This window comes from Ptychodera flava, chromosome 7 (genome assembly GCF_041260155.1).
Source record: "Ptychodera flava strain L36383 chromosome 7, AS_Pfla_20210202, whole genome shotgun sequence".
NCBI lineage: Eukaryota > Metazoa > Hemichordata > Enteropneusta > Ptychoderidae > Ptychodera > Ptychodera flava.
Window position 1 is genome coordinate 46818719 of NC_091934.1, and position 24929 is coordinate 46843647.

The following is a 24929-nucleotide window of genomic DNA, read 5'->3' on the forward strand; positions in this document are numbered from 1 at the left end:
AAAACTAAGTTTTTACTTGGACTCTTTACTGTGTATACGATTGTTCCCAATCAGTATAGATTAAAGCGCTAAACTTTCTATGTTGGATTTTTAGATTTATTGCTTTTGTCTTATTTATCACTCGCTGAGGGATCTTTCTGAGCCATATTAATTGAGTCTTGTCATCGAACAGACTTGTTTGGACAGGCGTTTTAGCGATTTCTCGCTTGCTCTTTCATACGGTACAAATTGCAAGTGTGCCAAGGAACGAACAGTGAAACTTTCAAAGTAAATTTTGGTTTGTAAAGCGTCATGGTCGTATAATCACATATATAGGCCTAGAGTGGCTGGCTAGACCGTGTAACGCTATGGTCGTAATTTCACTGTGATTGATATGAGCCAAGACTCATCATAGTTGAGTACAGATGCTTCATGCATGCTTCATTCATCCAATAATTTCATCTGGAACAGTTCTAAGGAAGTACTACAAGGGAAGTGACTAGAGTTTACTTCAGGAGGGGGGGGGGGTCCCTGTTCAAGGTGATTTTCTAGGGCCCTCAATTATGGCAAAAATTTATGATACCATGATCATGCAGAATCCTTGTTTTTCCCATAGCACATGGATATTTTCATGAAAAAAAAGGTGAAAGACCTTTGTCCCGTCGCAGGTTTAGGCCGACTGAGAGTCATAGTGAACAACAAGGGGATAGACCATGATATGCATATAAATTCAACATGACGTCGCTAAACTGTTCAACAAAAACACAGATTTTTCGGAAAGTTATTGAAGACTAATATTTTAATCATCAAAGTTGCAAACTAGAATCTCACGAAATAGGGCGTATCAACAAATCGCGATCGCCCTAAATTTGCAGAAATAAGTAAAATACTTAGCCCGGCCAGTATACCCATCTCATCGAACAGTCTGTATACTACAGATACTATCAGTACGACCACTGAAAGTCCAGACTTTCCCCGATCAACTATCGCTCAAACTTCAAAATTCCACTGCGTTACGGATTACACATCTGAGCTATGATGCCCCTGATTATTAGTATACTCAAGCTGAAACCTAATCCAATCATCTATAATCCTCATCAACTTTCATCGGACAGGCCCTCATTATGAAGTTTGAGTATTTTGACATCATGTTCATGATCGATTTCCGTCGTTATGTACAGACTCACTATGACGTTTGGGAAACCAAACCATTGTCCATATTCTCCATTAGGCCTAAACCTTATTATCCTTATTTTAAAATCATAGATGGTAAGAAACAGAGAGAACTGACTCTGATGAGGCTGTTATAGTAATTCTTGAGAACGATAGCAGCAGCGAAAGTGAAAAATAAGAAAGCATTTCCGATTACAGTAATAGTACTAGTGACATTGAACATTTACGAAGACAGATTACTTTGAGAAGTGGCAGGATTAAGGTGGTTTTGTTATGATTTATTTTTTTTAGCTCCAAAAGACTCCGTGTTTTTGCGACCCCCTAATTTCTCATGTATTACATTGATGCGACCCTGAACCCCCCGTACAATCTGGACACTCCCTAATTACAAGGCAAGTTTACGATGCCACATGGAATCCTTCGTGCCATGCGTCTGTAGAGTACATCAGATGATTAGATCATCTTATGAATCAAAACAGTATAGGCCTACAGATCGACACAATGGGATTACATATTGATAATCAACTTTCTCATTTCTTTCAATAATTGCTTTAGCTAGCTTTGCATACATAAAAAGGTTCCAGGACGAGATATCCTTTTCAGAAATTTAAAATTAACCATGAAGCACGTTCTCTAAACATAGATGTATTGGTTTACCTTTTGGTATCGGTAACTGTGAACTTGTACTTAAGCTTGTTTGAGGGACGGGAACATGTCGATAATAGGGGACAACATTGGGTGTACGCATAAATTACTTTCAACACAGTCCGTGATGACTGTGGTCTTATTGAGATTTCGACAATTTGGTGTCTGACAAATATTGCCTTGTTCGTCAAAATAAAACAAAATACGGTAGGCTACATAATGAAATAAAATAAAATAAGTTCCATTTTGACAAGTAAAGCATTTATTTTAAGTGATTTCTAAAACTTTAGTAGGCCTACTAAAATTCGAGAACATAGGCCTAATTATCACGATTGGAACTAATTTGGGATAGTTAATGGTGAAGTAATCCCCATTTAATCTTCAAATGCGATCTCATCTGCTTTTCTTTTTACATTACACACTTGTTTTTATGAGTAATTTGTAATATTGCAACATTCAGATTTACGACACCTAACACTTTTGAGAAATTTGAAAAATATGAAAATCCAATTATCCCAAATTAGTTCCAATCGTGTTAATTCTAACGCTATACAGGCCATATCGCCCCTGCTCAAAATTTCTACAGGAGCAGCCAAAACAAAAACTGCACAAGAGAAAGTCAAATATGACTTGGCAAAAGTTTAGAAAGCCTTCAGAAAGTTCACATATTCTCATTACAAGATATGATGTTCGTTATCATTTACATATATCCGCGAACGCGTCACACATTCGGATATCGCGTGCCGCCACGTGGTTGGGCGAGATATGGAACAATCGGATTTCCAATGGTTCTGTGTTCAACGTATTTCGAACGCATTCTTCCAGTGTTAGCGTCAGGAAGGAAAATATTCATGAAGATCGTTGCACATTACTGGGAGTAGTAAACATCATAGGCAACGAAATGGCACCACATATCGTCATCGTGGGACTATTTCTGACTGCCTGTGAGTAAATCTCATGACTTTCTCGTCTGGGCAGTGTGTGGTTTCCAATAAGTTTTATCTGCTGAATCTGAACGGTGAACAATGCTAAATTACCAAACGGCCTCGCTAAAGAGCAAATGCATCGATAATTTACGTGTCGGATATTATTCTATTTTCCAATTTGGTCCTTCAAACAGATGACAGCCACACTCTTCATTATCATATAGGAATTTGAATTTCACTGCATACTTTCACAATTTGTTGGATCTGCAACTGTCTTATTAGCTTAATAAGTTGTAAAATTGCATGCATTAGGAACATTTCTTTGTACCCCGGCCAGGTTTGCAAGGCTCAGTCAATTATGGAGCATTTGCGCAAGTCACCGGGGGTACGGCAACAGCGGGTACTGCAGGTACGGACAGTGGTATGACAGTAGTAACGGAAGAAGCAACCACTTACGGACAAACCGGAACACCAGAACCAGCATGGTGTCACGTTTGTGAGTTTGAAACTGACAATGCCGAATGTAACACCGTAAGTTATAGTTTGTTTTAATCTGGTGCTTTGGTATCGTACTTCGTGTTGTTGTTGTTGTTGTTGTTGTTGTTGTTGTTGTTGTTGTTGTTGTTGATCATGATTGTGATGATGATGATGATGATGATGATGATGATAATAAGGATGTTGTTGTCGTTGATGATGGTGACGATGATGATGATGATGGTGACGATGATGATGAAGATGATGTCGTTGATGATGATGATGATGATGATAACGATGATGGTGACGATGATGATAATGATAACGATGATGATGATGATGATGATGATGATGATGATGATGATGGTGACGATGATGGTGATGATGATGATAATGATGATGATGATGATGATGATGATGATGATGATGATGGTGATGATGATGATGATGATGATGATGATGATGATGATGATGATGATGATGAAGATGATGTCGTTGATGATGATGATGATGATGATAACGATGATGGTGACGATGATGATAATGATAACGATGATGATGATGATGATGATGATGATGATGATGATGATGATGATGATGATGATGATGATGGTGACGACGATGATGATCAGCAGCAGCACCCACATTTGAAGAACCGTCTTATTACACTTCTACATCGCATGCAGGGCTCGAAATTAACTTTTTCCCCTGGTAGTCCACTTGGGCTACCATTTTCTGAAGTTGGTAGCCCAGTGACAATGGCTGGTAGCCCATGCATTTCATAGTTCAGGGATATTTTACCCTTAACCAGGCAAGAAAAGACCTATTTTTCAAGACTCTGCCCAATGTGAATTTTCTATTCATTTGATGTAAATACTTGCACACCTTTAAGATTCCAAGACAAGAAATTGACCATTTTAAACCAACAATTCTCTAGTGTTTAAAAAGCTCAGAACCCCCGTAAATTGTATATTTTCGGGAAGCCTAGATATAGGGAAACAGTTTGGTTAACATAGTCACACCATTGTTTACATAACTATCACGTGACAGGTAATTTGCATAACCTTTCAAAAATCGGTTTTCCCTATGTTTTGTTTCAATGCTTTGAGATATGTGGCTGAAATTTGTGTGAGTGCAAGTTGTCAAAGGGTCTTCAAAATTATGTCTCAGAATTTTTTAAACCTTCTACAACAGTTTTATGCCAGAAAAACTTCCAGAGCAGTGAATTTAAGCGTAGTTGATTTCTTTAAAATTGTGCTCCAAAAAAACTAAGCAAGATATAAAAATCTGAGACACACTTGGAAGAGCGTTGTGACAGCTTACATTCCAGCAAGTTTGAGTCAGATATTTTGAAGTATTGAGACAAAACATAGGAAAAACCGATTTTTGAAAGGTTATGCAAATTACCGTGTCACGTGATAGTTATGTAAACAATGGAGACACTGTGCTTCGCAAAATGTTCCCCTATATCTAGGCTTTCAGAAAATGTATACTTTACAGGGTTCTGAGCTTATTAACCGTTAGAGAATTGTTAGATTAAAAAGGTCAAATTCTTGTCTTGGAACCTTAATACCCAAAGGAAAACAGTAGTATGAATTTGACAGCATTGACACTCAAAAGTTTGGTGACGTATTGACAATCCGTTTCATACTCAGAGTTGTATGCAAATTTTGACAGTCGCCATGACAATGACTTTCTCTCAGTCAATGAGACATACACTGTAGCGTAGCATGGCTAGAATACAGCATATGATTTCTGTGCAGGGGAGGAGACAATAATTTCCGTGTAACTGTGATTGATACATTATGATCTAAATGTAGTGAAAATGCATTTTCATTGGCCATAATTTCCTGTGCCTGTCAACCAAGTACATCATTTCAGATATTGAATCATTGTTGCAAAATTCCACTGCGCTGTTGTCTTTGCAATTTGCATGACAAAGTCATAGTCTGGCCTTTCTGTATCCAGCTAGCTAGCTAGGTTTGACTACATTCAGCTCATCCCAAAGTGACGGACATCGCATGCCAAGTTTCAAGTTCTGATTTTGGCTCTGGTAGTCCACGTTGGCTACCATTTCATGGATTTTGGTAGCCCCAGGGAAAAGTTGGTAGTCTGTGGACGCGGGACTACCGCTAATTTCGAGCCCTGGCATGAATCAAATACCTTCATGGCGCATTAAACATTGTCTCGCGATAAAACATATGACAATTCGCGTGGCTGGTGACGCGTGTATTGTCGGCCTTTTCAGAAAACTCACGATACGAGTCGTGCCATTCTAGCCGTGATGAAAGTTTGTTATAAAGTCGAACCAAAAGTGAACATCGATGGTTGGCAGTCCTTAATAAAAGCAAGGGGGACCGAATTTCTTTTATACATTTTCGATAATGTCTATCGATGTTATTATGATTGGAGGAATGCATTTGATAGCGCAATATTCTCTCCTACACTTTACATTTCAGGCAAGTGATGGTACGCCAAATATTGAATATTGTACAGGTCAGGAGACACCTACATGCTGGACACAACTTCGCTTCAATGAAAGGGGCAATGGATATCGTATAGAAGCAAAGGGCTGCATTGAAGTGGTATGTGCTTCATTTAAACTTTCAGGAAATTCTAAATATTTAAGTGATTCAAAGGGTCTGAACTGATCTCAGATAAATGACGTCATCAAGTTTTATTAGATTCTAAATGTACTTTCGAGAAATATCTGATGGGTTATCTTCTTGTTAAGGTAGAACGCACAGACATTCGGACTCTCAAACTTTTACAATTCTCTTCCGATATACCACATGTGGGGGTTCATTTTAAAGCTCTTGGTGAAAGAACACTTTTCACCTGCAAAGTTTTTCGAAATTCGAGTTAACACAGGGATGGCGGAAATTTTGAATTTCCAATATCGGAAATCTTGGGTAATTTGTTTCTCTAGTACCAAAATTTGCACGGTGACCCCCTATTTTTATTCTTGATTTTGAAAGAGAATGATTGAAAGGTTCCTTGAGGAAAGTAAGAGCAAAAGTTTAAGTCTTTCACTTTCGAGGTGCATACTACCTTAAACATCTTGAAAGTCTCCGATACGGTCACCACTAACATTCGAGATTGGTGACGTCATTCGACAGATTTGTTCAATGCAAATTTGCACATTTCCATCTATGGTAAGTCGGCCATGTTTACTCATATAGAGAACATCAGGCAGTACTAGAGACGCACTTGTTTTTTGCAATGGCTATCTGAGTGAAAATCAATGGTTGGCCACTATAGATATCCATGACAGAATGCCTATAATATTCACATGAACAGTTTGGATGCATTTGAAGAGCAAGTATAACAAAGGGTGTGGAATTTAAAATTTCCATTTTTTCAGAGAACTAAAAACTTTTCTAAAGTTAACACACACATTTTTGGAAAATAAAAGTTTTCTGCTTTTCACTTTCCCCCAAAGTGTATGAATTTGTGTTAGTCTACAAACAATAGGTTGGGGTTAAGTGCGCTTGAACAGTGTTGTTGAATTTTCATCTTTTAAGACGATCTTCTGCATAGTTATGTGGGTTTTTGTTTTGTTTTTTCTGAAATGGTATCATTTTTTGTCATGGTTTTTGAAAAGCATTGCGGAGATCGCAAAGGTGCCACTTATCTGCAAATGTGGTCAAGAAAATTGGAAGCATGTGGAGTGCCCTCAACCGTTGTATTTGAATTTTCCAAAGATGGTTTGCGCAATTGACATTAAGATTCTTAACATCCTGATTCAGAAACAATTTGGACAGAAATATGTTTCATGTTTCTTCAAGACGGCCCTTATTTTGGATGATACTCATTTACCATGGCATGCATCCTTGCGCATGCATGTCCCTGATTTGGGCACATTATGTGTGTATTCATATTTATCATATTGGCGTGTATCACTCCCTGTCAGTTTCTTTCCTGTAAGGATTGACCCGAATCAAATCATTCTTTTTCCTTTTATTACCAGGATGAATGTTACGAATATCTGGAATATGAAATGTTCAGTGATGACTACATGACATGTCATGGCGGTGAAATTCCAAACCCAGGTTTGGTATGCAACTATTGCTGCTCTCAGCATGATATGCCTGGATGCAACGATGATTTCCCATGGTACATCACAGTAAATGAACCAAATGAATGGGATGATGCATTAGATGCACCTGGTGCTGGAGTTGGCGCTATCTTTGCAAACACTCTACTCACCATAATATCACTCCTGGTCTCACATTTTTAATGCGCACTAAGTCATGTTTGGATACCCATATCACAAGAAAATTGTAAACATTTTGATTTCATGCTATCCTTGATCTAAGCAGAAAATTTTTCAGGCAAAAAGCAAAAATACTTCGGAGCAATGTACATGACATAACTTGAAGGGGAAATGAATGATGCATTTTTTATTTTGCTGATTATTTCCTCTGTAATCACAGTATTCTTGTAATGACTAGGTGTGCGAAACTTTCAACATTATGTGTATTTATGAAGCTGATTAAATGCGGATGATATACACATTATACAAGTCTCATATTCTTTTGATTCAATTTTGATGTATAAAAATCTTCCATAAAAATCTTGGAAAAGGAGTTTGTGCCAAATGGATTCCTTTTTATTGCTTATATTGGAATACACTGACATGCAGACTGTAACAGATGGGATTCAAGGCACATATCTACAATGGGATAGGCACAGGGTCAGGCTGAATTTGCCAGATAAATGTTGCATCAGAGCAATCGTTCTTTTACTGGTTCCATGATGCATAGCTATAGGGTATGCAAAGTGTACGTTACCCGTAGAACTTTTTAGCAATAGGGTAGACGCACAATGCAAGGGTCCATCCTGACTTATATTGTCATCGGCGATGGATATAAAATACACAGTGTTTTTGACGTTGCTCATTTGTGTCATTCTTGTATAACAATCCGTTGCACAACACAAAATCAGTAAGATTGTTGTTTGAGTGTGTATAGTTTTTAATGCAGCCACAGCAATGCATTATGGGATAACCGGGAAAAGGTCTATTATTCTGTCTCTGTGTATCACTTAAATACGGGCATCCACAGACATGCAGACTGTGACTGATATGGTACAAGTATAAAGCTATAATATGACAGACACTGTGAGGGACAAACGCTGTCACATCATTTAGCATTATAGCTACTATACTTCATGTTGGATAACATCACTGAGCACAAACTAACATTTTCGACACAATTAAAAGCCCAACCAAAGTTAATTTGGGTGTTGTTTTCAAGCAAACCACAAATTACCACTCATCAATGGAAATGTGAAGGTATTAATGTGAGTAAGAATACAGAGTTCAACAACCTGTACAATCCAAGTGATGTATCACTGATTAATAAAACCATGTACAGGCTTGGAAGAATGAAAACTGATCAGAGAAAACAATTTTACAAATCTAAGTAATCTTAGGGAGTTCTATTTCCAATAAAATTAGGAAAAGACCCTAATAGTAAATCCTACTTTTTTCATAAGGCAGACTGGTCCCATTGTCTTCAAGAGCACAAGCAAGTCAAAAGAAATTTTATTTTACGTCAGACATGGTTACTGAAGGTAGCAAATTTACGCATAGAGACACAGTATTGAAAATATTACTAAAGTTTTATTTTCAAAGATCAAGACTTCACAATGCAATGATTCATTTTGTTCAGAACTAAGAATTTCACTATTTTTTACACAGTTTTGGTACATAGTATGTCACATCTATAGATTGTGTCCTCAGTAAAATCCCTTGAATTCATGGGATGTACAGCTAAGTTGCAATATTGTATGCAGGAAACTTCCACAGTATTAACCCTTGCAACACTTACAACAATACACCACATCAAACAAACGTCAGCACATTTGCAGATTTACAACGGCTGAATAGAGATATAACATTGGTATAAAGAACTCTTGTTATTTCTTTTTGTTGTCCACCGTTAATTTATCAGCTGATTCATCAAATTCTCCACTCGTTACGTTCAACATTAGACTATTTGCATTCAAGTAGACTCTGTTCTGAGAAGCGGCAATCTGAAATAGAAGATGAGAAATATTTGAGTGAAATGTCTGCGCCAGGAACACAATCTCTCTCTCTCTCTACTCTCTCTCTCTCTCTACTTTGTACTTGAAGTAATTTGCATTATTATTTATTACGATCTGCTTTCCGCATTGAGCACTGTAATTTCCTATGCGGACATCTGTGTACTTCTTCGATCAATGTTATTGATGGTCTTAAAGACACCCTCTATTACAGAGTTTTAATCAAAGACAGGTGAAATATTATCTTCATCTTTGAGTATAGGATGCCATATCAGGGTGCATAAATATTCTCCATTGATAACAAAGAGTTATTTAGAAGTTATTACATGAAGTTTGGTCAATATCGTGTTGTATTTAAATGATGTATCCATATTTGGACAGGTAGCGCATAAACATGTCAAAATGCAAACTGAAGATCATTTTTTAATGCAAAAATATGGGTGAACAAGATGCACAGTGACAGAATTTCTTAATAACAGACACTTACTGTCCTGGCTATATTCTGAGCAGCTCTAACTTTTCTAAGTTTCAGGTAACCTGGATTTTTACCTATTGATTCTCCAATGTAGAAATACAAGTTAAGAAAAATCATCAGTGAGGAAATCATAAAGCAGTTGATTAATGGTCACCACAAAGGTTAAAGGTCATCAGATTACTAAAGATATTAGCTCATATCTGTCAAGAACGTGACTGTCAATAATGCCAAATCCATCCCATAATACCCATTCCCATCCCCCTCTGGCTGTAGTGTCACCTGATTACCTGGTTGCTGGTACTATGGCAACAAGACCGGCAAGGTTAACACCACTTAAATGTATGTCTGGCCTTACAGTGAGTATGTATGTATCTATCACATACCCACCAAGATTACAGACACTTGGCAAAATACTCTGGTTTTCTTGCTAGCTGTTCATTGACAGGTTAGCTGTAGTGCATTAACTCATCATGTGACCTTCAGTGACCAATCAGAATGTGTCCCATTTGACTGTACCGTGACAAAGAGCAGTGTCCACACACTCAACATCTGATAAGTGTTGTTAATAATATTTCAGGCCAATAAAATTGTTAAGATGGCGTCAGTGCCACTGCTTTTCACCTCTGTTGTTCATCTCACAGATAAAATGAATAGATAACTTCATTGTTACCTCATCCTGGAATCAAAAGGTTCACTCTATCTGAACTAAATTCACATATTCTTTCAATACATTACAAGTCCCCACTGTTCATGCCACACATTCTTTCAGTTTGTTTGAAAGGCTCCTTCTTTTGAAGAATAATGTGTGAACTCCAATAGCTTGTACAATATGAGGACATCTACTCCTTAGACATGCTTCATGAAGATATCGTAGGGGTCAGAGTCAAGGTATTTAAAGTGTTGGGAAGGTAGGTGTGGCCAGGGGGTGTTTAACCCAGACATGGTTGGGGCTAAGGTGAAGGCAAGTGTTGGGAAGGTAGGTGTCAAGGAAGTACCTGTCCAAGAATCAAAACTGACTCAAACACAATTTCAAAGGATATCATTTTAGCAGCTTGGGCTTCTCCCTCAGCTTGTACAACTTTCCTATTTTTTTCTTGCTTAGCTTGTTCTACGATGAATTGCGCCCTCTGTGCTTCCTGCTGGGCAACCTGCTTGGCTTCAACTGCAGCTGCATACTCCTTGCCTGGTTAGTCACAAAAATATGGCAAATGTTAACAAGCCTAGTGTAAGGTTTTAAGGCTGTGTCATGGGATGTCTATCATAAACAAGAGAAAAAGTTGAAGATTTTCTTTTCCTTATCCTCTTGACAAAATGCTGCATTGTAAATTGATTAATGAGTAACAGTACTGTTGAAAATCTGATTTAATGTAACAGGAATCTATGTCTGACATCCTTTTGCTTTCCTCAATAAAGTAATCATACAGACCCGCCAGAAAGTATTTACGCACCTCAAAAATAAACATTTGGCAAAAAATATAACTCAAAAATCGCACCAATGTGACTTATTTCCAAAAATAATTGATCTGCAGAAGGTTTAACCCATTTTAATCAATGCAGACCTGTTGTTGGACGTTAAATACAAACGTACGGCGAGTGTTTTCAAGATACCGAAATTTCCTATGGAAATTTCAATGGCGACGTACTCATTTGCATATCATTAACTCTGGCGCCAAAGTCCATGCGGTTAAATTTCTTCCATTCATATTCAAATATCGACCAATCAGGGTTTTTTAAATATAATTCTGATTAAATTTTGGGGCGGGAAAATCTGCCAGACTTGCTTATGAATATTCTGATAGAGGTCGTCGGAGGTTACTGTATAATTTCCTGTTGTTAAACATTGCGTGACTGAAACATGCCAAAAGTTCGAGAACTTCCGGAATACATGAAAGGACAAATAGAGGCACTTCATACTCAGGGTGTCAAAAACCGGGAAATCGCAAGGCAGCTGAGCATATCTGAAGGCAGTGTAAGGTACAACATCAAAAAACTGTCGCAACATGGTACCATGGCCAACGTACAACGGTCTGGACGCCCGAGGCTCACGACTGAACGGGAAGACAGAATGTTGGTGAGGTCGAGTCTGGCTGACAGGTTCGAGACAGCGCGCGAACTCCGTGCAAAATTTCATGAAGACACCGGGAAACTCTTGAGTTTGAGTACAGTGAAATCACGGCTTTACAGAGGAGCTAGCCTTCGTGGATGTGTTGCAAAGAAAAAGCCGAAATTGCAACCCGGCACATCGCAGCACGATTACAATTCGCTAGACATTATGTGAACTGGACACGGCTCAGTGGTCCCGTGTTATATGGACCGACGAGTCGAAATTTACGGTATTCCGAAGTCGCGGGAGAGTTTACGTACGACGACGACCTGGCGAGGAGTACGAAATACACTGATCCAAGATTTTACGATTTTTGTCTTTCATTGTCACCTATTTACGAAATATAGTTTAATTTTTCCTGAAAACCTTGTACAGTGTGTGCTATTTATTACTTTCGAAACTTTTTTACTGCTGAAACTAGGTGCGTAAATACTTTCTGGCGGGTCTGTATTTTTCACACATCATTTGTCAAGATTGGCAGCCCTTTGGTATATTTGGTCCAATATTGAACCGGGAACAGAAAACATGAACCACAAAATTTACATTTCTGTACAAAATTGAATTCATAACTGTGTCAGATGATCTTGTTGGTGTAACTAAACATCATCTTAAGGATTTCAATGTCTGTACGACCATTTTGACTATATAAATTGCATCTGTAACATCCCCTACACATTTAGACTGTGTTACGTAAAGGTCATCTGTGACATCCCCTACACAATATTCATTCTACTGAAACGTACACCAGCAAGGTGGCATTATACAGAGTATATTCACAATATATACTGATCATGTCATTTTTTTTGACATGCACTTTACAAGTGTAAAGCAGAACATTGGCTCATTCAAATACTTAAGACAGAAACAAAATCTGTGATTTGATCAGGAGCAATTTGCACAATGGGAGCATACAAATGCTGTATTTAGAAAAGCAGGTTTGCTTACCAAAACTAAGTTCAGTTATAGCTACATCATCCAGAATGATATAAAAATCTTTGGCCCTTTCAACCAATTGTTGCCTGACCATGAGACTCACCTGAAATTAAAACACAGAAAGAATTAACACATTAAAATCACAGTCAGTGACACAATGGAGTCAGTGGACAGCGCTGAAATGCTATGAACAGTTCAAGCACTACTGTCCTTGACTTGACAAGAAAGATACAACTTGATGTAAAGGAAAGGTAGAAAATGGCCTCCAGTCAGCAAATTCAGATCAAGATGAATTACAATAACTTATGTGATTTACCACATTGGTCAAACAATGTATTTCTTTACTGAGCAGCATTGCAACATAGAGGGCGCTCTTCATATTTAAACTTTGGATGGGACTCTGAATGGTGGTTACGCTTAGTTTTTCTACAGACATCCACTTTCATCATCACTCCATTCTGCTATTTTCCTTTACACAAAAACTTGGCAGGCTGAAATTCAAGAACTATAAGAACTATATGGATGCATTAACCCTTTTCCTGCCGAGCGCCCCTGTCCGTTATCCTGCCAAGTCGGTCAAAACCGGCCCCCTTTTCCGTGTCTACAGAAGATAGGCTCTCCTGCACGCTTTCCTGCCAGGCATTTGGCGGGAAAATACCGCATTTTCGGGGTACGATTACCGACCATATACGTGTTAGACTTCAAAAATTTTGCATGCCCGTATAGAGGGGCAACCGCTGATGAGGTTGTGTCCAGAAAATGACGAGGTCACGGGCGTTGTTTGCCCCGGGGGACGTGCACTTTTATGCCCTTTTCTAGCTTACTTTCGCGGAAGTAAAGCTCGTTCGCCGGCACGCACGGCCACACCGGGGAAACGTCACCTCTCTCGTGGGTTAGTAGAAGACCCAGGGGTTAGTGCTATGGGTGCGGGAGCACCCTCAAACCTGTCCTGTTTCCCTGGGTTGTGTCACTTGGCCACGTACTTTGAACGACTTGGAAGAGTCGCACATTGCAGTCTGCTTTGACGTAGTGTCAACGACATAGTTCCGCCATTGAAGGAAGGCGTGTACGTAGTTTGGCCAGTTCAGTGAACACTTAGCTCGTTAGTGTTACCGTTTCCTAACACGTTAGTTGTGCAGTTGTTACTAAGGTGCAGTTTTGTACCACCTTAGCTCTGGACAGTGCAACTGCTCTATGCACTAACCCCAACGACAGATGGTTGGTACAACGTCTACGTCGCACGAGCACAGCCTCCGTTGGGCTGTGCCCCTCCCACGTGATACAACGCACGTTCATCCATTACTATAGCGTCCTTACGGATCTGCCAAAAACGAAAGTGGGGGTAAAAAACAAAACAAACGAAAATATGCGATCCATAGATAGTATTTATTCGGGAATAATTTACATTATGCCGAACAATAAATCTCGGAGTCTGTCTCGACGTCCGAGTGCATGGTCCGTGTTTCAAAAATTACAATCGGGGTGGCAGATCCGTGTTTCAAAAATTATAATAGGGGGAATTGTACAAAATAATCCGTCTAAACAAAACAAACGAAAATATGCGATCCATAGATAGTATTTTATTCGGGAATAATTTACATTATGCCGAATAATAAATCTCAGAGTCTGTCTCGACGTCCGAGTGCATGGTCCGTGTTACAAAGATTACAATCGGGGATTGTACAAAATAATCCGTGTTTCAATTTACAATCAGCGGGATCGTAAAGCACAAACAAACGGCACAACCGTGCTCAAAATGTGATCATGGTCCGTGTTAAGAATACAGTCAAGCCACTGTTAGGCGAAGCTGTCCCCTGTCCGTTATTTACGTCGGGTTCTCTTGCTGATGGGTGTCGTCGGGGCTGTGTGAGTAGAGGTCTGCACGCCAATGCTCCTCTTACCTCGTAGCATCATGCGATGATGAAAAGCCGCAAAACACTCGCCCTCGTGAAGATGAACCCCGCACAGACTACATCCTTTGGACGTCTCAGACAGTCGTCCGCTCGCAGTGGTCTTACCCTCTCTGCTACATACTTTACAGCATTTCTGCCGCCCCTCCAAACGGCTGACAACGTGCATCGGCTGATTTTGTGGATTGATGTACGAGGCAAGAGAAACAGTGGCCTCGACCTCTCTCACACTGGGCTGCGATCGCCCACAATAACCGCCAATGAGTTGTTTCCCGACACGCAGATGAAACATCTTATGGGTCAGCTTACTATCAGGGTGTACATGCTTGAAGCATATATATGCATTTACCAGGGCAACATCAATCAGGTAACATGCCAGATATGTCCACCATCTGTGGTTCTTGCGCCCAGTGTGAAAGTACTTGCGCTTCTGGTTGGCTCGGTCGACGCCTCCCATGTACCGGCGATAATTATACAGCGACAGAGGCACTTGTCGCCGCTCGTCTCCCTCCCCCACTGGCACGCACTCCAAGGGTGGATAGACCGTATTCAAGATCAGCACCTGAGCGTTACTATCCTGATAAGCAGTGATGTTAAGACGAGAGTCCGTTCTGGTCGTGGCTTTCATATCCCCAACAGACAGAGGAAGGCGCTTCCTCTTACCCGGCGGAATTAATTGAGGGGGCATGGTGCGACGATTACGGCGGTTAAAACTCCCGACCATGTAGATCCCGGTCTCCATCAGCTCTCTAGCAGTAACGACCGTGCTAAACAGGCTATCACAGAATAGGCTGTGATTATATCCACAGAATGGCTGGACCAGCTCCATCGTAATTCTTTTCACCACACCTCGCTCCTGCCGTCTCCCATCAGTCCGATCCCGATATTTCACACCTAGGTACGGTGCAAAGTTAGCTATGTATGCAGTGGTGGAGTCGCACAGCTGCCATATCTTGAAACCGTCTCGATCAGGCTTATGCGGTAATCTCTGCTTAAATTTAGAACGGCCCTTAAATCGCACCATGCCCTCGTCGATGGAGATCTCTCTACCCATCTTATAATTATTTACGCACCGGTCAACTATGGGCTCCATCCATGGATTGATTTTATACAGGGGATCCTCCTGACACCGACGTCGGCGGCGTGCCTCATCAGGATCACGACGTGGATCGTTCTCTGGGTCTGCCAGATGAAGTATCGCATAAGCTGCTGAAAGCGACTGCGGGTAATCACAGTAGAAATACCCTGGTTTCTCAGAAAGGGATCGCTAGACCAATAATCCTCCACTGATGATTTACGGTCGATACCCATACAGACTAAGACGCCAATGAACGCCTGCACCTCTCGGTAGTCAGCGTTACGCCAGTATTTATCTATTTTCCTAGCGATATGTCGCTGGTGGAATTTGGCGTATTTATTAGTCTCGTCCTTGGCCAATCTGATCAGTGTAGCTGGAATAAACTTAAAAAAGTAATCGAGCTCACGGGCGTGGCTGGGCAAGGTGAAAGTCGGTCCTCTCTCATGGTCAAAATCGGTCTCCTCAAATATATTAGCATCGGTAGTCTCCGACATACGCCAGACAGGAGGGGTGTCGTCCTCCGCCAACACAGCAGCAACGTCATCATCGTCGTCAGAGCTTGCCTCACCTACATACTGCCTGTCATAAAAGTCATCGTCCTCTGCCGCATCCTCGTCAACCTCCGAGTCGGACTCAGCGGTGATATCACCGTCGTCTGGGCGTCTGGCCTGAACTCGCCCGTAGCGGCATCAAGGATCATATCTGGCTCAAAATCAGGTGGGCTATCCTGATAACGAACCCTCCGCACTATCTTTTTCGGCGGGGACATCGCAGCACACGAAACTATGGCAGGAGCGGGCTCGGCAGCCTCTGCTGATGACGAGGACTCAAGCTCTTTCGCACTGGGCACAGGAACTCTCCTGACGCAGGATGAGGGCTCATAGAAGCAACAGGTGGTGTCTCTCCCGGAGCAGCCGGGGGAGAACCAATGGCATCAGCCGTCTCATTACTCACTGTCTCACTAGCAGCAGCAGACGTAGTCTGTGCAGGTGAAGTATCTCCCACAAGAGCAGATGTAGTCTCTGCAGGTGAAGTAGTCTCTCCCGGAGCAGCCGGGTGAGAACCACTGGCAACCGGTGACCCGTCATCATCCTCATCGGCAGAACGATCGGTCTTACGTTTACGCTTACCACTGGGTTTTTCAGCCGGAGATGGCTTCGCCTTACGGGAGCGTTTCTTGCCCGACTTCTTAGAACGTTTACTAGGGACATCACAACGATCGCTACCACTACCGCCCGGAGACTCTGCATCTTTGAGCTTCAGTCGTCTGCTCGCCTTCAGAAAACTTTTGCGGTCCGTCAAGCTCATGTCTGGAACAGTGTCGACAGACTAGCAGGTCCCTCCCTTTTAAAGCCACAGGGAAACAAAGCCCTGGACATGATTGGACGCAGGGGTGTTAATATATGCATCCACCTGTTATTATAATGGACCTACGGCAATCAGTCCACCAACCGGCGCTGACATTCCTACCCGTCATGTAAATTGCCTGTCCGCACCATTTGATATGCTAATAATACTCATTTGCGATGCAAATCCCTCGAGCACTTAGCATAACATAGTCAATGTCATTAGCATCTCAACTTGACATTCCGTCCAGCTGGGTACGTGGCATGCGCACCTGCCACCCAAGGACGTTGGCCCAAGCCCATGTTTAGTACGGGTGGGAAACCCGTATCTTTAACCTCATGTCCCTTCTAAGTACGCCTGCGCAGGGCGTATTGTCATCCAAGTCGGTGACAAGCCAACCCGACAGATTGCCCATTAAGCAGTAATGGACTGGCCGTCTCGTTCTTGTACGGCAACGAACAGTGCTTCAGCGGCTTGTTTAGGTCATAACCGTCGCCTGCCGAGCGGCTTACCCAACTAAGGCGGTCAAAGATGAAGGATGCCAAAATTGTCAACGGCTGTCTCGGCCTCGTCCGTTGGGCAAACATGGCTCCTTCAAATAACGTGGCCAGCACGTCTACGTCATCAGCGGTGATGACGACCCGTCATTGACGCCCGAGTGCGTAAAACTCGGAATATACCGACAGGTACCTCTACCTGAGTCGGTCATACTACGGTATAAACCAAACACAGGTCTGCCAACTCCGTTAGACTCGGCCGTTAGCCGAACTTCACAGGGACAACATAGGCGTAACAAGTCGGTGAACAACGGTTCACGCACCTAACCGCAGCCGCCAAGTCGGTGAACAATGGTATCAAATTTTGAGGCCATGTTCCTGAATGGCAAGGCTGAGGCGGTGTGTTTCGTTGCACGGCTTGAACGTCTAGAGCCAAGTGCAGCCGACAACGTCCAACATCTGAGTGGGTAGTCTTTTCGAGAAGGTAACAAGTCGGTTAAAAGCGGTGGTTACCCTTCACAAATGTCGCTCAAGTCCGTTCGGATCAGTTCCATGTCAGGGACTAATCAAGCCGAGTCCGTCAAATCCGTCCGCACTTCCCGTCAATCAGGACCAAGTCCGTGATTTTCGTCTCGCACCATTGGCAAAAAATTGCACCGCCAGCTGAGGCGGTCTTAGGCGGTTGCCTTAGAGAAAGCCGAGTCCGTCAAATCCGTCCGCACTTCCCGTCAATCAGGACCAAGTCCGTGATTTTCGTCTCGCACCATTGGCAAAAAATTGCACCGCCAGCTGAGGCGGTCTTAGGCGGTTGCCTTACAGATTAGCGTTGCCGAGACGGTCAATTTCGGCCGCAATCTATGTAGTGCCTCAGAGCCAAGTTACCCCAAACTCCGCTAGAATACGTCAACGTGCTAACCTGCCAAGTACGCTACTCGTCCCCCCAAAAAAACCAGTCCCCCACCGGGGTGGGGACTGGCTGGGTAGCTTCCGCACCTTTCCCTGTCGTTGGACTCTCTGTGAACCCATTTCGAGAGCAAACGCCGTTCCTCGCCCAAAACCTGTCCTCGAACGACCCCTAGCGCGAGCAGGTTTGCTACACGTAGTTCCGTCGACTAGGCAGGAAAGGGGGTACCAAAAAGTAGCCCGATTTCACCGCCTTGGCAGGATAACGGCCGTGGCCTGCTCAGATTCTAGCTACACCGAATTTCAAGCGGATTTTCACCGACTTGGCAGGAAAAGGGTTAATGGGAATTCTCAGACTGGCACTGTAATCAAGTAATTAGGTTAAAGTATTTTTGTATGAGTTTTTCTAGAAGGCCAGCTACACTGATCTGCCTCCCCCCCATCCCCAAGGGTTGCTGTATTAACGATTCCTGAACCGGCATAAAATTGCACTATACAAATTCACATGGTCGGAGCAAAAATATTCTTGAACATGATTCAATTTACAGTAAAATGATGCCCTGAATGTGCCAACTTTTTTTCTGGTTTTTCGAGTACTAGTTAGATTCTAGGACTGCAGTGGTAAATATAACTTATCAAAATTCAAAAATCTTATTAAGCATACATGTACATATACACAGTACGTGGTTTATCCCATGATGCAACTCGATTCGTACACACAGAGATCACCATTCTACCACCGAGGGCGCCATTACAATTCTGACTAAAGCTGTCCAAAAATAGCCCCCAGCTTGAAATTGAGGTCGAATGCGTACGCATGACTTTTATCCTCGTTCGCAGTTACGTCAATGTGATAGCCCGAAAGACGTACATTTGCCCTTTTGGGGATATTTTTAGCTATCTCTTCTCTGGTTTTTTATCAATGATGCCTGAAAGAGTGCATACGCCATTGCCATGCTTGCTCCGAGTAAAATTATGTTCCAGGATTTTTATTTGACCGTCATTTGGAAATTTCAGCGCAATTATTTAGTAAAAAATGAGATTTTTAACGGAATTTTGGCTATTTCTCGATTACAAACGTGGATTTTGAGAAATGGTCAACATTAGATTGTCGTGCAACTAAATACGATTCCAACGATATACTGCTTGCCTATGTTGACCCCAAAATCGAGGGAGGAGATAGAGTTTGAAAACAGACAGTCACATCGGAATGAAAAATGTACTTTGCCATGTTATAATTTTGCTTTTGTATGCACATGCACTCAGGCTTACGCTCGCTTGTGCCGGGATTAAAATCGTACGAGACACGGCGCTGAAACAAATACAAATGACATGGCTCATTGCTGTATCTGTGTATTGTGTACCGGTATTAATCATGTAATTTCTCGATCGCACGAAATATGAATCAATGTTCATTTTTGCACGGTCCTTGAACTGTAAAGACTAGAACAGATAGGAACGTGGCTTTGCATTGCCAACTGTTGACAAAACCTTTTGTTACGATGCGTTTTTAGGGTTGCGTTGCCGTCTTCTCCCGGGGACCGGCTGATGTAAACAACACTGGCCGTACGTAAAACTACAAAGGCGCTACGCAGTACGCTGTTTCTGCACGATCACAGGATACTGAAGTGTTTACAGAACTTTCACGATCGCTTGTTGAAAACTGCGGTCGTTAAATCCTCACACCCGGCGTCAACAGCTTTGCTGGTTTGGAAGGGGTGTCGATTCAGTGCAGCTTGCGTTCGCCGAAATGTGTTTCTGTCAGTGTCACCGCGTAGCCAGAGCTGACATGACATTCAGTAACTCGGTAATGCATGCTATCAATGTATCAGACATCGCAGCATTTGTGCTAAAAGTTCAATCCTTATATCTGGCCGATGATAAATACATATACGTGAATACAAGAAAAACTTCCACTGTCAGTCTAAATATTTTCGAGGCGATCGCAACGCGCTGATGACTGTCTCTGCATGTACTCAACTATTGTATCGTGTTTCTATGGTGCATACGCGCAATGGGGATAACGGGCAGGCCGATCTCCGTGTGTACAAATCGCATTGCATCATGGGTACTTTCACGTACTGTGATATATGCACCCAATGTGTTCCTCCTTAGCTATGCAAATTAATTGGGAAACACTGAAGAAGTTTACAAATCCCCATAATACTAGGGGTTCAAGTTGGTTAAAATAGTTAGGGGCCGTCAATAATAAAAGCTGACGCACAAGAAATGTAATTACCCCCTCTCTCCCCCCTCAAAACGAAAGTTCTTATGCAAAATCAATTTCCTATTATGATACCGTTTCTGACAAACCCACACGCACCTCTCCATTCCGCACGCCCATGAAAAAATACCGGAAGGGCACATTAATTATTAAACCTCAACTTTACGTGTTTCACTTTTTAAGAAAAGGTTTCACATACATGCTTCAAGTTGAAAGAGCATACACATTTTTATTTCACACTCATGTCTTTTCGTTGTCTTTTCTGTCTCCGTATTTTGTGGTCATTCTGTTCTCGATGAACGCGAAGGTAGTTTTGCGTTCTCGCTGCAAAGTCGCACTTTGAAAACAATATAAAATGCTTATGCGATTTTGACGCACACAAAACTAAATAAGCTTTTACCCCCTCCCCCCTAAACAAAAGAATTACGTTTGTCGTGCATTACTTTTATTATCGATGGCCCCTTAGGGAATTCCCACTAACAAAACACTGTTTTTGTAATAAAGGCTTGACCCTGTGTCCTTAATGAAATGTCTGGATTTGGTCACAAATGTTGCAGCTGAAGCTGTAACATGAAGTTCAACAGCTTTTTACAGTGTTTTCTGTAATGAATCTGGAAATCTTTTCACACACGAAATATCATAAATAAATATAAATATTATAAATAAATAGTTAAAAGGACCTGATAAATGCTTGTCTAACGTACTCTTCATTAAATTACTTTCTAACTGAAGATTAAATCAGAAATGCGAGATAATTTGATTCGTGTCATACTTACAGCTGAACGTTGTGTAATAAGCTGAGACGCATTGAACTTTGCTACAACACTCTTCAAGACTTCATTTAAAATAGATGGAAGCACTCTGTCATCATAGTCTACACCAACCAGACGATACATATCTGGCAATGACATAGAATCAGGTCTGTGCAGAACACGGATACCAATGTTGACAACTTGAAGATCTGCAGGTCAAAAGAAAGTTGTGACATGGTGAATTCAGAAACGTTATTTCAGGGATGTCCTGTCCTCCTGACCCTAAGACGTTAAAGATCACAGTTACCATGTTGTACTAAGTCGAAAGAAAGGGTCATTTTGCATGAATTGCCGTCTAAACTATTTGCTATCAATTCTTTTGATTTCATAATTCATCCATTCACTGCCCATCAATATTCTCATCCCTTTCACAACAATATTTTGTTCCAAATCAATTGTTAATAATTTGGAACCTACACTTCATATTCACTGCATGAGTTTGGAACTTTATTTTGCAGTAACTCAAATCCTGCCAAGCTGATGGACATTGTATGGATCCTCCAAGGGTTTCTAGGGGATGGCTTTCAGAGACCACTATCTTGCCAGGTCACAGTTATACTATCTGGTCTACATAAAATAGCCGTCCAAGTCCAGTGACACACACCGTGTTTAAGTCACTTTTAGGATGCTAAAACTGTCAAGCTGGGTACAACACATTCATCCATATGTGACATGGCACATTGATGAAAATCTCTTTATCACTTTGTACTGATTTGACAGGAAGTGAGAGTGTCAGGCTGTGCACAAAACAAGGTATTTTTGGAGACCAGCAGGATACAGACATAGCACAAAACAAGGTTATTTTTGGAGACCAGCAGGATACAGACATAGCACAAAACAAGGTATTTTTGAGACCAGCAGGATACAGACATAGCACAAATTCACAAGCAATGGTTGACACAAGTTAGATTTGATATTTCTTATGAAGAAAAGAAATACTATGAAGCTGCATTTCTTGATAAACAGTCTTTTTCAGCATATTCATAAACTCTTTACTTTGATAACAGTGGTAAATATATGACCTGCAATTATGCCCTCATCTCATGAAAACAACAACAAAGTCAGTATTTTTGTTAAGAGTGGCACCTAGGTATATTTTACCTTAGTACAGTACGCAATGATTATCCCTTTTCCTGCCAAGTCCATATTTCACCACCAGGGCAAGATGGTTAAAATTAATGAAACACACATATTCCATATGGTGTATTTTAACATAATACTGTACTTTGAAAGCTGTTGAAAACATAAATACTATAAACTTGATTTTTTTGGACTAAAGATGCTATAACAGACCAAGCCAAGTGGGTGAAAATACGTCATGTTTTGGCTCAATACCGCTTTTTACTGACTTGGCTGATGGGGAAGTGATACTGTCTGGCAGGAAAAAGGGTTATACTGAGGTTCCCCTTGATATATCAGGAGACAACAGAAATGGTGCCAGGGTTCCAAAACCACTAGCTATGTACTTAAACCTCAACAAAACCAAAGAGAGTGGCGGGAGTATTCTCAATCTTTTCAGTGATAAAAACATAAAAATGTGAACCAACCTTTGCTTCCAGTTGGAGATGTGATCTTCTTCGGTCTTGTGCGGATGTCATAAATAATTGGATATTGAAACCATGGAATCCGAAGATGTAAACCCTCTGCCATGATGTCTTTTTGTAAACCACCGATACGATTGAAGAGGATTGCACGGTGACCACCTTCCACTGAAAGAAGAACAAATCTAGATCATTACAACACAAGTTCCTTCCACTGAAAAAGAAATGATTCTAGATCACACGATGAAAAGATTCTTCCACTGATTAGAATAAAAACCTGCAGTACATCTTTCAATGACAAGTAGCAATGGAATGCTGAAGTACTTTCTGACTTCGGGTCACTCTTGTTGAAAAGTTTAAAAATCAGTGTAAGAATTGAAGAAATGATTCAGACGAAAAAAATCATCTCTTGTTGGGGAGAGTGAGCATGTCATATGTACTGGTCCGCTGAACGTGAAGGACAATTATTTATAGTAAGAAATACAAGAGTGAGGGAGCTGCAATGCCTTTAATATCACTCTATTTATGTCTGCGGTCTCAAGTATTTAGTAAGTATATCATAAAAGGACTCCGACTAGGCGTTTTTTTAAGGGTAATGTGAGCCACTTAGACTGTTTTTGGGTTTGGCAAAAGAATATTATAACAAGACTAAGAAGTATGTGAAACTTATTAGGTGCACACTGTTATGCTGTGTGAAATGCGAGCCACCACTTCTTGGTTTGGTTAAGGTTTGTGCCACAACACAAAAGTATAAAACCTTTGAGTTACTTTGTATGATGACATCACCGATCTCACCTGCATCATCAGTTACAGTAATATTACTGGAAGTAGTATAGTGGAGAGCTTAGTAATTTATACTATTCAACGTTAAAGGCAATATTGCAAAAGAAATACCGTACCAGAAATAAAAACGTTCGCGTATGAGGTTTTGGAGACGGAGACATTTCGAAGAAATGTCCAGAAAACTGGCATGCACGGAGGTACCATTAGGAATACTGACCATGTGATTCGTTTAAATTCGGCCATGTCGGACTCGACACCAACGCTGCATGCAGTACCGTACAACTTACCCGTGTACATAGATTCTTTGATTCCGTAACCTAGAGCACCAGCTGCGATTAGTAGTTTGACGCCAGTCCCTAAACCAGCTGGTCCTTTACCCATTCGCCCAACAAAATCGCCAAGTTTTTGTGCCATTTTGCTGTGTATGACTGACTAAAATGTCTTTAACCCTACCGTGACCTCGTCCCTTTCCACATGGGTTTTGTAACTGCGCTGATAGCTAGTGCGCAATATACCCAAAGTAGCTCTCGCCATGAGCGATACTCTCGCGTGATTTTACAAGCAAGACTTGACGCCCTACCCCATTTCTACCGCTGGCTGCGCTGCTCACGATAGGCGAAGCTCGGCAGCGGTACAAATGTTGCAGGTGACCATATTACAATATCAGATATTGATTGTTATTGTTTTGTTTTGTTTTGTTTGTTTGTTTTTTTTTGGGGGGGGGGGCCGACGTCTATTCCATATTTTTTATAACTACCATTGGAAATTTTCAATCGAGCAAAACAATAAAAAAATCTTTGCGTAAACTGTGTCTTGTGTGAGAGCTATTAGGGATTGAACATGATGAGGGTTTGATATTTTCATTTAATATAAGATTTTAGGATTGGCCAGTTGATTCACAATTTATTTTTGTGCAGGACAGAAATGGCTATGCAAAGATTTGAAAACCAATTCAAATCAAGACGGTTTCTATAGTCAGCAACATTTGAAAAGCACTAACCCTCCACAATTACTGTAGTCCATCCAAGCGATAAGGTGGAATGTTACTCTGGCAACAAATCATTGTTCACTAATTTT

At 41.2% G+C, this 24929-nt stretch overlaps 2 protein-coding genes and 1 non-coding gene across 3 annotated transcripts; 1 reads left to right on the top strand and 2 right to left on the bottom strand.

The window, feature by feature from the left end:
• Positions 1–2611: 2611 nt before the first annotated feature.
• On the top strand, positions 2612–7772 carry LOC139137723 (63 kDa sperm flagellar membrane protein-like). The gene is made up of 4 exons (XM_070705971.1): positions 2612–2741; positions 3061–3254; positions 5657–5782; positions 7168–7772. The coding sequence occupies exons 1-4, from the start codon at positions 2699–2701 to the stop codon at positions 7435–7437; spliced, it is 633 nt and encodes a 210-aa protein (XP_070562072.1). The 5' UTR covers positions 2612–2698; the 3' UTR covers positions 7438–7772.
• A 1031-nt stretch (positions 7773–8803) lies between these two features.
• On the bottom strand, positions 8804–24381 carry LOC139137722 (prohibitin-2-like). The gene is made up of 7 exons (XM_070705970.1): positions 24140–24381; positions 23076–23237; positions 21493–21677; positions 12770–12860; positions 10759–10903; positions 9733–9808; positions 8804–9236 (listed from the first exon to the last, which is right to left on the bottom strand). Exons 1-7 carry the CDS (start codon positions 24264–24266, stop codon positions 9120–9122), a joined length of 903 nt encoding a protein of 300 aa, XP_070562071.1. The 5' UTR covers positions 24267–24381; the 3' UTR covers positions 8804–9119.
• On the bottom strand, positions 9888–10197 carry LOC139137851 (small nucleolar RNA U85). Its single transcript, XR_011553462.1, has one exon. It is a non-coding gene; the product is annotated as a small nucleolar RNA U85 (small nucleolar RNA).
• Positions 24382–24929: the final 548 nt, after the last annotated feature.

Bases quoted from the DNA above. Each gene is read 5' to 3' on its own strand.
- LOC139137722 (XM_070705970.1), bottom strand. From the start codon at position 24,266: ATGGCACAAAAACTTGGCGATTTTGTTGGGCGAATGGGTAAAGGACCA. The intron at 23,238-24,139 runs GTAAGTTGTACG...TTCTTCTTTCAG, and splicing joins CAAAGAATCTATGTACACGG to TGGAAGGTGGTCACCGTGCA. The intron at 12,861-21,492 runs GTAAGTATGACA...TTTTAATTTCAG, and splicing joins TTATTACACAACGTTCAGCT to GTGAGTCTCATGGTCAGGCA.
- LOC139137723 (XM_070705971.1), top strand. From the start codon at position 2,699: ATGGCACCACATATCGTCATCGTGGGACTATTTCTGACTGCCT. The intron at 2,742-3,060 runs GTGAGTAAATCT...TACCCCGGCCAG, and splicing joins GGGACTATTTCTGACTGCCT to GTTTGCAAGGCTCAGTCAAT. The intron at 3,255-5,656 runs GTAAGTTATAGT...TTTACATTTCAG, and splicing joins ACAATGCCGAATGTAACACC to GCAAGTGATGGTACGCCAAA.